The sequence below is a fragment of the Ceratotherium simum genome, chromosome 2 (genome assembly GCF_057802395.1).
Source record: "Ceratotherium simum simum isolate JZ-2026a chromosome 2, ASM5780239v1, whole genome shotgun sequence".
NCBI lineage: Eukaryota > Metazoa > Chordata > Mammalia > Perissodactyla > Rhinocerotidae > Ceratotherium > Ceratotherium simum.
Genome location: NC_141901.1, coordinates 3,802,683 through 3,815,145, shown reverse-complemented (window position 1 = coordinate 3,815,145; position 12,463 = coordinate 3,802,683). Strand labels below are relative to the sequence as shown.

The following is a 12,463-nucleotide window of genomic DNA, read 5'->3' as shown; positions in this document are numbered from 1 at the left end:
CGGGTTCTCTCGTCTCTGCGGTTCCTCCCAATTTAGAACTAAGTGTTAGGGAATTTCCTCCTGCTGGGGCCCTGGTTTCCAAGCTGCACAGGGAACGTGCCAATCAAACACATACTCGTTGTTTCTGAGGGCGCCTTCAGCCCCAAGTGAGCTGGACTCAAAGTACTTAAGAGGAAACCTCGGATACTCTCTGACCCCCTTACAGCCACAGGCTCCCTTCTGACCCCTCTGGGGGATTCCAGTGCTAACTGGCTTTAGGAACCAGTGGCTTTCAATCCTCTCAACTGGCTGCAGAAGTTGAGGGAGCATTCGCAGAGGAGGAGAGAGGCATTTGTAGTGCTGGTAGAGCCGGTGTTAGGAACCGACCAACTGCTTTTATGGGAGGTTCCACACACACACATTTTTCCTGTATATTCAAGATTTTTCATTATGAAGAATTTCAAACGTGCAAAAGAAGAGAGAAGAGTAAAATCAGCCTCCATATACACATCCTCAGTAATGACTTCATCCATCCCTTTTTTCTGTTTCCTCTTTTCTGAATTATTCTAAAACAAATCCCAAAATCATAGGAGTGATGTAGGGTTCAGTTCACCCCTACATTCTTTGATGTGCATCTTTAAAAAATACGGGCATTTTCCTACATAACCATAATGTCCTGTCACGTTTAAGGGAAACATTTTAAAATGCCCATTTAAACAAATAATTCCTTGATTTCATCCAATACTCAGTTCATGCTCAAATTTCCCCTTATCTCAAAAGTGGCATTTTACAGATAATTTCTTTAAATCAGGATCCAAACATGGTTCCAGTAAAGATGTCTTGCCTGTTTTAAAAATAAAAACAGTTTGGGCCAGCCCCAGTGGCCTAGTGGGTAAGTTTAGCATTGTCTTGACATGAGTACAGCCACGTTTGGCCACTCCATTAACCTACAGCCACCAGCACAAAAAGAAATATAAAAGCTGCTTTCTGCGTGGCGGGAACTGGCCCTTCTCCCATGGAGACAGTTGCAATGTGTAAAAATTTCAAGACCCTTCGGGCACCCCAGCCTGGGGCAGACTGACCATCTGTGCCGGGCTGGGACAATAAGCAGGGTAAACAACGCACTACACAACTACTGGGCTGGGACGATAGCCAGGGGGCTCAGTGCACATACGCCACTAATAGCCATTTGTGCATGGGAACACTGGATGCTTGCTCTGAAAAAAGCTCTATAATTGCTTACTCTGGGAATTATTGATGCTATAAAAAACTGCTGGAGACTGAGGCCTGGTGAGAGTTCCACCTGTGGAAGGGACGCCTTGCCCAGGACGTGTGATCCCCGCCCAGCTGTGTTGATTCACAGGACTCTCCCGGCAGTGGGGCATGGATGTTGTGAGTAATTGATTTATTGTGAAGTAATTAATCTGATGTGTTCTCTTTTCGGTCAACCTGGTGTTTCTCTTTCCAGTTGATTTGTGTCATTTCCCTTCAGTCGATCTGGTGTTTTTCCCTCATATTATATGACCTATTTGAGTCTGCCGCTATCTCAGCTGATCTGGTGTTTCCTTTTCCGATTGAGCTGGTGTTTTTCCCTCTTATTATTTGACCTATTTGGATCTGTTTGTGGACTATCGCCTTTACTGTCCTCTATATAATAAAATATACCTTCAATCCATTTGTTTGGAGTGGAAAGTTTCTTTTATGTCTCCGATCGAATCCCTGAACCTCTCATAACAAGCATGATCCACTTCGGCGGCCTTGTTTGGTTCCCAGGCGCGGACCTACACCTCTGTTAGCGGCCATGCTGTGCTGGCAGCCCACATACTAAAAATAGAGGAAGTCTGGCACGGATGTTAGCTCAGGGTAAATCTTCCTCAGCAAACAAAAACAGTTTGCTTTCTTCCCTTAGCATTGTGTCAGAGAAGCTTTCATGTGAATGCAGAAAGAACTAGGCCATTGGTTAGTAACACCTACAGGGCCTTCTCTTGTATAGGTGTGTCATAATATTTTAAACCACTTCTGAATTTCTGGACATTCATGTTGTTTCCACTTGTTTTCTTTCTGTCCATCACAAGTGGTGCTGTAATTGTCATTTGTCCTTGTGAACTAATAAACAGAAACGCCAAATACAAACTATTTGCAGCCACAGAAAAGCAGCACAAGATGAGACAAGTCCTCCTGGTTCCTTGGAAATGGGGTCCAATGTCTGAGAGTGATGACGATGGCCATTGAGCTCCTTTCCCCTCCTCACATCCTTCCTACGGCCATCAGGGGCTGGCAGGAGTGCCGCTGCTCTCAAGTCTGACTGAGTCTTGGGTTAAGAAAAACAAGGGGAGGAGGAAGGCAGGAGGAAACTCCAGCACCTACTGGAGACCTGGCTGTGTTTACAAGGATTGAAATGCAAACCGTTCAAGCTCTGAGTCCCAGGGGAGCTGCTGCTTCCTGCTTCACTTTCCTCCTGCAAACAGGATGTTCAACTATTGTCCCTTCTTGGCTCAGGGTGTGGACTTGTCTGTCCATTCTTTCATTGGGGGCTTTGTGGAGCTGGCCTTTAGGGTTCTAGAATGTAAGTGTGGGGCGTCAGAATTGGCCACCTCAAAATATGTTGCTTTACCTTGATTAGTTTCAAGAACAAAAGACTGAAAGAAACTTTGACCTCCCCCCTACAAACTGCCTAAAAGAATTTAACATAGAAGGTCTGTTCCAGAAAGGAGCCACTCCCATATGATGGCTATAATATAATGTAAAATCGATGTGATAAGAAAGGCACCAGCAAGCCCATCTTATGGAAATTCTGTCTCTGGGGCCACATTCTCTATAGGTGGCCCAGTAAAGAGTCATCTGGCAGACATTTGCATTTCCATCTCCATGTAAATTGTCTTCCTCCCCTCTGAAATCCCAAACCACTATCCTCAACACCCCCTTTGTCTTTAGCTGAAAATACTTAAGCGAGCAGCTTAGTCAGAATGGCCAAGTGGTTCACTTTTCTTTCTGAGTTTCTCCCGTGTATACATGTTATTAAACTTTGTTTTGTTTTCTCCTCCTAACCTGCTCTTTTAAATTATTTGGCCAGCCATAAGAACCTTAAGGGAAAGGGCATGGGGGGATTCTCCCTCTTCCCCAACATAAGCAAGGGCTGAGATTTTTTTTAACCACCCTACATCTGGGAAGAGGAACTCTGGCAGTGACTTCCAGGGCACGATCTGCTCGCCGTGAGAGAAAAGCCAGTCGTCAAGAGGCAAGATGGTGGAAAGGAAAGGGCAGTTTATTACAGCTTACTAGCAAGGGGGAAGATGGCCAACTAATGTCTCAAAGAACCATTTCCCAGAACAAAATAGGCTAGTTATAAAGAGGGCTGGTCTCCGAGTGGGGAGGCATCCATCTGATCACTGAGTGGAGGCATCTGGTCTCAGGGTGGGGGCATCCATCTGGTCTTAGTTCCTGGCAGTCTTTTGTTTTACTGGATATGCATCAGAGACCAGAGCAATACCCTCTACCCTGATCTTTCAGTTGTCATTGATGATGGCTATCAGCTTAGACTCTCTGCCCGGGGGTCATCACATCACATTCCTAAGGAACTCTCTTAAAAGAACAAAGTTATCAACTTATAGCAGCCAGGAGGGGCCATAAAGTCCAGAGTTAGTCAGAGGTCATTCCAAGTCACAATATGGTTTCCCCTCTACAATATGACTTCCCTTACGTCAACCTTGTATTGAGCCGGTATCAGCAAGTTGAATAGTCCCGCATTTGCTTTCGAGCCCTGCCCTCCAGTGCTGTGTGGCTGACACATTTGTGGTTACTCTGCCCTTCGGGGCATTAAGTAATTTCAGTCATCTGTACCCGAGTTGCTGCTCTGCTGTGGGAGAGGACACAAAGCAAAGCTACGGGCAGCTCCCCTAAGGCCTGAGGTTTCTCTTCCCCGACCAGGACTCCAAGGACACTGAGTTTTGAATCTAGATCACATTCTTGGTTCTCTCTCTGGCCTTGAATAGAGTTATTTTTTGAATTACAGAGTTTCTTTTAACTAGATAAAAGACACGTAAACTTGAAGTTTATTTTGGCAGGAATCTCTCAGAGCGTACAGTAGACCCGTGGGTATGGAGAGCGGGTTTGCAAACCCTGTCCTTGCTCTGGCCGGCCCAGCAGAACCCCAGATGCTTTGTTCATAATGTGTCTGATGCTCCTGTCGGAGTGAGAGCCCCGGTCTTTCTTACATAAGCCGTTCCTGCAGGAGGTTGCTCTGGCACAGGGCGAAATGTTTGTGAAAATCTCGCTCGAGGATGTTGGTCCCAAAGAACGTAAAACATCTGTGGACATGGGTTCTGGCAGCCGGCAAGTGTTGCGCTGCTGTGTCCCTTAGCTGAGGAGGCTGAGCTGAGCTCTGGGTCAAAGGATATGAAACAGCCTCGCATCGTTGGGAAAGAGCTCCCACTGCGGAGGGTGCGGCGTGAGGCCCTCAGACACAGGACACCTCAGGACATGCCAGGCCCTCGGAGAGGACACCGAGCTAATGACTCAATGTTGGCTAATTGAGGTTGAGCAAGAGAGAAGAAAGCCCCAGGGGGAGAAGTGAAGTAAACTAAGGGAGAGAGCTGGCACTTGGCTGGAGATCACTGGCCTCTTTCCGTGTTCTCTAAAAAAATACCGTAAGGGACAGGGAAAGATTGAGTTCCTATTGTAAATCTTTTGTCAATTTCAGTTCATTTCCGGCTTTTAGATTATGACTCTTCCAGAGCCACCCTTATGCCCCCTCCTCCCTATCAGCAGGCAGGCATTAAAGTCACTGCAAAATGCAACCCCTTCCTGGGGAGACAAAGGGCTGCTGTGACGGGACGGAGAAACCGACGCATGACCTGTGCGTTGGGCTAACATCAGCTCCGTTATGAAGCAGTCGTCTGGCATCCTGGAATCACATTAGCTGGAGAGGTACGTGTCGATAAGTGTTTAGCCCGTCTAGCCTGACACATTTGCTCTTATGCAGTCATAACTCGCCTCTGCTCCAAGCTGGTCTTATTCTCTGCTGTAGGAATGTCCCGGTTCCACCGTCAGTGTTTGGGCATTTTAAGCTTAGCAGTCATCGTGCTGTCTTATATGGGAGTCACTGGCCACTTGCAGCCATTTAAATTTAAATTAAAGTAATTAAAATTTAAAATTCAGATCCTCAGCTTCATTGACTACCTTTCAAATGCTCAGTAGCTACATGCAGCTTATGGCTACCGTATTGGACAGTGCAGAGATAGGACATTTCCTTCATCACAGAAAGTTCTGCTGGACAGCGCTGGTGTAGTCCATGCAGGAGTTGGCAGCCTTTTGTCTAGCTGTGCCAGGTTACACACACACATGCTCACAGAATCTCCCCATATCTCTTTTTTCTCTTGCTATGAAGGTGTGGTGGGTGGGGATGGGGGTACATCTCATGGTGGTGGCCCCTGGTGGCTGCTGCTTTCTAGTGGGGAGGTAGCATACACTCCTTCACTCACTCACTCAACGTATTTCTTGCCTATTATGTCCCACACACTGCAAAATGCTAGGATGCAACTGTGAACAAGGCAGAGCATGCTGAGGGCCTCCTAATGCTCGACCCAATGCCAAGTGCTGGGATACAAAGACAAGGGAGACAGAACCTCTGCACTTGACGAGCTCAGAGAGGAGACAGCCCCCCCAACAAACAGCACCGGGCAGTCAGGTGAGAGCAACTCTACCAAGGAAAGATGGACAGACAGACAACCCCAACCCACAGCAGTCGGGGAGAAGGTGCTTTAGGGCAGGAGCATTTGAAAGCAGGTTGGGAGAAACCCAAAGACGTAAAAACCATTCCAGTTGGAGGGAGCAGCCCCAAAGGCTCAGGGTGGGTAAGAGTGAGGCTGATGTGATCAGAGAGTTGGATTTGGAAGGAATCCAGGCCTTGACAGCCTTAGATTTCAGGCTAAGAAGTTGGGGTGTTGTCCTGAAGATAAATAGGATTTTAAGTAGAAGAGTAACAGGGAGATTTGCATTTTAGCAAGCTTACCCTGCCAACTGGTGGAGGAAAGAGATCTGAAATCGAGAGACCGATTAATTACGTGGCTGTCACAGAGCTCAGTCAGAGATGAAGGACCTGGATTTTCAGCAGCAGTGGGAGTGAAGATCATACGAGGGACCTGAGAGGTACTCAGAAGAGTGTTAAAGGGTGTTGGCAGAATATAATAACTGGCTGGGGGGTGAAAGAGAAGAATCACGATGAGCAGTGCCCGGTACCGTTAACACGGATGGGGAAATGCGTCATCAGTAGGTGACCCTGGGGGAGGTGGGGTTGACAGGCCGGGGTTGGGGTTGGGGAGAGTGAATATAGCAGCCCATTTAGCAAGTAGTGGGAACCAGGTAGTGCTTGACTCGTCTCAGTCCTTACTTTTTTTCCTGGGCTTTTCTCTATGTGCTTGTTACTTATGAGCATCCTCCTTGAAAAGCCAGTCTCTGATTTCAGTATGTTCTACTTCCTCCAACATCTTTCAAATCAGTGTCCTCCTCTCTCTGTCCACTGCCCCTTCTTCATTGCAGGCCACCCTAATTCCAAGCTTGCAGCAGCAACGTCTCGCAGCCTTCATCCTGGCCCGCCTTGCTTCCAATCCATTTTCCACAAAGGCGGTGGTCTTTCTAAAACAGAAGTGCGGTCCATGCGCTTCCTCAGTCAAGTCATTCAGTGACTCCCATTGTTCTTTACTACGTTCCTTAATTCACAAACACTTTCTGAGCACTTACTAGGCATGCTGCTGGAGACAGAGAATGGGGACAGAGCCTCTGCCCCTAGGAGTCCACAGACTTGTGAGGAGAGCTCAAAGGCTCATTTTAAAAGAAAGAGTATGGATCATCTCTTCTCCATTCCTCTCTGTTCCTGAAGCCTTCGTGGATCATCTCTTCTCCATTCCTCTCTGTTCCTGAAGCCTTCGTGGATCATCTGCCGTCTCCTAAAAACAATTCTAGCCTGAATCTACTTTCTCAAGTGATGTTGCTGAGAACCTTATGCTGGAAGCTTCCTGCAGGGAGGGGAGCTGCTGTGGAAGCTGAAGTAGTTCTGAGAGCTCAGGGCCAGGCTCTGGGTCTGAAGACAGAAGCTTGGAGAGCTTGACCAGAAACTGTTCCTTGGGCCATGGCTATGGCAAAGAGCCAGTGCTGCCATCTGCCGGCCAGAGGGAAGATGCACCCACGCCCGTCCTGTTTGTAGGAGGCGGAGTCACGGGCAGCCCCATGGGGAGGGAAGGGACCTTGTCACCACGTGTTTAGTTTAGACACGAGGAAACTGGCGAGAAGGTCACATAACCGGTTTATGGCGTAGGGTCGGGGCCAGAAACCAAGTTCAGGGTTCTATGTAAAGCTTGATGCGCACTCCTCTGGATTCAGACACGTGGAGGGTAAAATCTTTACATTGCAGTCCAGCCTTTTCCTACCTCTTCTTCTGTCCTCCCTTTTATCAGTCCTTGGGGATTACGTCACTGCACTTCCAATAACAACCCGCCCCCTCCCTGTCCACCTCCTCCAGCCTTGCCCAGTCTTTGCTTTGGCTTGGTCAGAAGCCAATAAAATAGTCAAAGAAATTTTTGAACTTTTGGAGGACTGAGGATTGTGGGCATGCCCCACCCCCCAGCTTCTCACTGAGGATTTCATCTCCTGGGGTGCCCAGGAAGGGGAGTGCTGGGGATAGGGAGGGGGATGGAACTTCACTTCCAGGACAGTGCGGCCTGTGCAGAGCAGATCCCCAGATGCCTGGCTTGCATCTCCTATAAACTCCATGTCCAACACCTCTTTTCTGTAGGACAAGCATTGCTCACACTTGTGTCCTGGTGCATACCCACTCTCTCTTTTACACCCACCCGTCTTCACCCCACACTTGCTCTCCACCCACTCCAGGAGGGACAGTGTAAGCAAAATGACTTTGTTTCAGAGGCAGTTCAGCTAAGTCTTCTGAGATGTGTGGGTCTTGTATGTGCTACTCTCTCCACCACCTCTGTTTGCCATGTACACACCTCCGTTATAATTACAGTGGAATGGGCTAAGTCAGGTTTACCTGTGTTTCTGTTTCCTCTACTGGATTGACGAGCTTATCGAGGTCAAGGATTGTGTCTTTTACATCTTTCTATCTTAATCGGCAGTACTTAATCAGTGCCTGGTACATGGTGACTAGTCAAAAAATGTTAGTTGGATGAGTCAATAAATGAATGAATAAGATGAATGATAGACAAAATAATGCAGGCAACTAGACAGCAAGGAATTTTTATGTAGCACCATGGGACAAGTGTGCAACTCCCCAACTTTGAAGGGGATGATGCTTATATGAAGTTTCATATTTGATGTATCTATTTTTAAAATCAGTCATCTGTCTAACACCAAATTTTTACTTGTATAGCACCTTGTGATTTTCAGTGCTTTTTCACCTTCATTATCTTATTTGGTACTCACAAGCATACACTGGAATAGGGAGGTCAGGTGATGAGCCCACAGGAATTAAGTTTGCCTGTGTAGAGCTCCAACTTCCAAGCCTGCTGTTCCTGCCCCCATGCAGGCTCCCGGGCCTCTGTACTAGACTAACCTCCTTTGCAGAACTCAATTATGTTACCAGGAGGAAAAGTACACAGCTTTGCCCTTCGCAGAAGGACAATGAAATACTGACCTCTTAAAGGAACGCCTGTTTGGGGCGCTGCCTCTGGAAATCACTAGGAGAACTCGAGGTGTGCATTAGGGTAGGACGCATCGACGCCCATTAGAGGAACCCCCTTCCAGGATCAGAGGTGATTGGAACCAACAGGTGGAAGTCCTGGGGTGCCTGCTTGAGGGGGCCCCCTGGGTCCACGAAATGAGCCAACACGAGGGAGCTGCAGCAACGCAGAGAGGGGCTGAATCTCCACATAGTCCACTTGCTATTTCTTTCTTAAATATAAAAATATATAAACTCTTAGCATGCAAAAGATATCCATACCAAAATTACTAATATTGCAATTTCTGAAAATTTACTTCTGCAGATATTTGATGCACGTGGTGAGAGGGGCCTTAGGAGCTGCAGACAGGCACTACAAAAATCTGTCTTGTCAAATCTTGCCCTACAGACCGTGACGAGAATTTGCTATTTGTGATACCGCACTACATACAAAAGATTGAGCAACTGGACATTTAAAAATAAGCATTTTCAGTTTAATAGATTAACTGGAAATGTATCTGTCACAACATGTACCATTTTGATATTAATATTTTTCCATATGATACAATTTTGCATGGGCTGAAATAAACGGGTCAAGCTAAAACGACAAGAAAGGCAATTTGCGTAAAGCTGGAGAAAGTAAAGCAGGACACTGCCGACCCCGTGTGACCCTCCAGAAGCAGAAGAAACCAACACGTCTGGTTCTGTGTCTGGAGCAGAAGAGAGGATGTAGGAACCTGGAGGTGCTGGCTACAGAGAAAGGTAATAACGGATCATCACAAGAGAATGAGTCTCACTAGAACCTTTATTCTCTTCCACGAAATGTTAGAAAGGATTGTCCAGGACCTTAACTCTCATCAGGAATTTGTTTTTCTGAATATCCCGCATGGTTACCTCGCCTGATACAATTTTCTCCCACGATGGGAGACTCGAGACCGTTTGAAGCCATTAATCTTCCGTGAACCCAGCTTGAGTGCCACCATTCCTGAGATGAGGGAAAGAGGACAGAGAATTAACCAGAAATCTCTGATTGTGTGATCAAGACTGGTCCGAAACAGAAATGGTCAAATGTCCTTGAGCTTTTAAAACTGTGTACCCAGAGACAAATACTGAATTTTGCTGCCCAGACTAGGGTGCGGACACATGACTCTTTAAGTAAACACGTGGACGCCTACGTCCGTTCACTTATTCGGCAAATACTGAGCACAAGGTGCTGTGCTAGACACCAAGTGTGGTTTTGCCTCCTGAGCGTTCACATTCTCGAGGGGAGGAAAGCTGTGCACACGAATGTAAGAGAGTGGAAAGTGGTGAGGGCCACGAGAGAGGGCAGAGATCTTGCTACGGGGGATGTGGAGGAGGGGGCCATCCCATGAGAACTGAGGGGAAGAGGAGGTGCACACGCCTGAACGATGGACTTGTCACTCGTGTCAGTAAGAGTCCAGAAAGGCCTGTGATGGACTTGTGCGCCTGGTGAAACCTGACCAGGCAGTAGGTTCCTGGGGCTTCCCCAGGAGCGTGAGCCTCCCCCACCCCAGCTCGCTAGCCCAGGGTACATACGTTGCTCATGTTGAGCCAGCACTTCTCCAGCACATTCCCCTGTGTGTCAGAGAGCTGTAAGGCCGTGCGCAGGAAGAGGTCGCAGTTCTGCCCGTCTCCCATTAGTAAGCAGACATAGGCCATCAGGTGGTAGAGCCTCGGGTAGAAGACGGGGCCAGTGGTATTTTGAGCCACCAGATTCTCCAAGTTCTAAAGAAAAAACAGCGTATCAGAATCAGAAAGGGGTCTGTGATGGCAAAGTGTTTTCCTCCACAGATGATTTGGGAATATTTCAAGGATGTGAGCAATCAAGTGAAACAGTACGTTACAGAGACGTACATAGGAAGTGGGGGAGATAAGATGGCAGACGCCAGGTGGAGGAAGCCTGGTGGTCTACTCAGACCACGACTGTGGTATGGGTGGGCTCATGAACCCTTCTCTGCAACCACTTTTAATTTTTTTTAAAGTTTCTTTTGATTACCAAAGCAATATAAGTTTATTGTTCAAAATTTAGGGAAAAAATGAAAAGGGCAAAAAAAAAGTAAGAATCACCTATAACGCTAGCACCTAGAAAGAAATACTTTTAACATTTGGGTACATGCTTTCCCACTTCTCTATTTCTCTGTTGCTCCCTGACACACATACACACGTGCTCACATCCCCCACAACTGGATCAGGCTAATCACACAGGAGGGGAACATTGTTTTTCTCATTTAGCATCTCATTATGAACATTTTCTGGTAACATAGTTCTTTTACTTCAGGGCTCACACATTCCAGTGCTGACAGGAGCCAGCAGGTAACATAAATAAGCAGGCTGGATGTAGCATAAGGAGCAGGGGGATTATGTCCTATGGGAGAAGGTGTGACCCATCCAAGTGTCACCCCTGGTCAATTCCAGCCAATAGCTGCCCTTTAGGAACACGGTGCTAGAGTCACCAGATACTCCAATTTATTTATTTATTTTTTTTGTGAGGAAGATTTTATTTATTTATTTATTTATTTTCTGAGCTAACATCCATGCCAATCCTCCTCTTTTTGCTGAGGAAGACTAGCCATGGGCTGACATCCGTGCCCATCTTCCTCCACTTTACGTGGGACGCTGCCACAGCATGGCCTGACAAGCGGTGCGTGGTGCACGCCCGAGATCCAAACCCCAGCTGCCAACAGTGGAGCTCGCGCACTTAACCACTACGCCACAGGCTGGCCCTAGATACTCCAATTTCTAAAAGAATAGTCAGAAATTCAGACTTGTTTATGTGAAATATCCCAATATTTAAATGTAGCATTTCTAAGTTAACCGTCTTCTTTTTGAAGGGCATATGGTTTTTATTTTCTCCTAGTTTTTTTAATACTGTAAACCTGAGATCAACACATTTATAGATAAATTTTTGTTTGCCATCTGATTATTTCTTTAGGATAATTCCTAGGAGGAGAGTTAAATGATGTGCATGTTTTAAAGATATTTATGCATTTTGTCAGAACGCTCTAGAAAGTTCATGAGAGCCCTTCAGAGTACGAGTGCATCTTCTCCGTGTCTTTGCTAATTTGATTGTCAACAAAACGATGTTTTATTGCATTTACTTCACTATTATAGAAATGGAATTAAAACATTGAGTTTTCTTGACTAACCTGTTACATGTCTTTTTAGTCCATCAGTTATTCAAGAAATTAAACCTCTACTGTGTACAAGGCATTGTTCTGTGTACTGTGGGACATACAGAGTTTGATGCTGATTCATCTGTGTCCTTGTATTCTTTCTACTTCCTATCCCCCACCCCCTCCCATCCCCAGGCTTCCCACCTCACCTTCTTCTCGAACTCAAGTAAATCACAAACTCCTTGAGTGCAGAGAGAGTGCTTCTTTGTTGTAATCCCAGTAGCACCTGTTGTATTTTTAACCTGACTGTCTTTGCAATAGGTGAATTTTATCACTTTACCACTTGTTAAATAAAGACGTGCTTTCTTTTAATCACTTGCTAATTTATCTATCTGGATTTTCATACATCAACTTGGCCAAGAGTGTGGTACACTTTTATTAGTGATTAAATGAACATTTAAAAGTGATAATGACAGCCAACTTACTTGTCATAAGTAATATGCCCAGTATTTGAAAGGAAAAACAGAATGTTGGAATAAATTAAATCATGTGTAATGTGGGCAAAAATCTATTTTTTCTGAACAACATGGAGTCAAGCATGTCTGAAAATCCCTCATAAGTTATTTTCTTAACTTAAGACATTTACTCTATCAAATTACATGAAACAAATTACATAATACAC

General features: G+C 46.1%; 1 protein-coding gene across 1 annotated transcript in view; it reads right to left on the bottom strand.

Moving 5' to 3' along the window:
• Positions 1-10,174: 10,174 nt before the first annotated feature.
• LOC106800983 (adenylate cyclase type 10-like) overlaps positions 10,175-12,463 on the bottom strand; it is a 29,100-nt gene continuing 26,811 nt past the window's right edge. The window contains 1 exon segment of the mRNA XM_087420579.1: positions 10,175-10,393. Within this exon segment, the coding sequence (XP_087276705.1) occupies positions 10,187-10,393 (207 nt within the window). The 3' untranslated portion in view covers positions 10,175-10,186.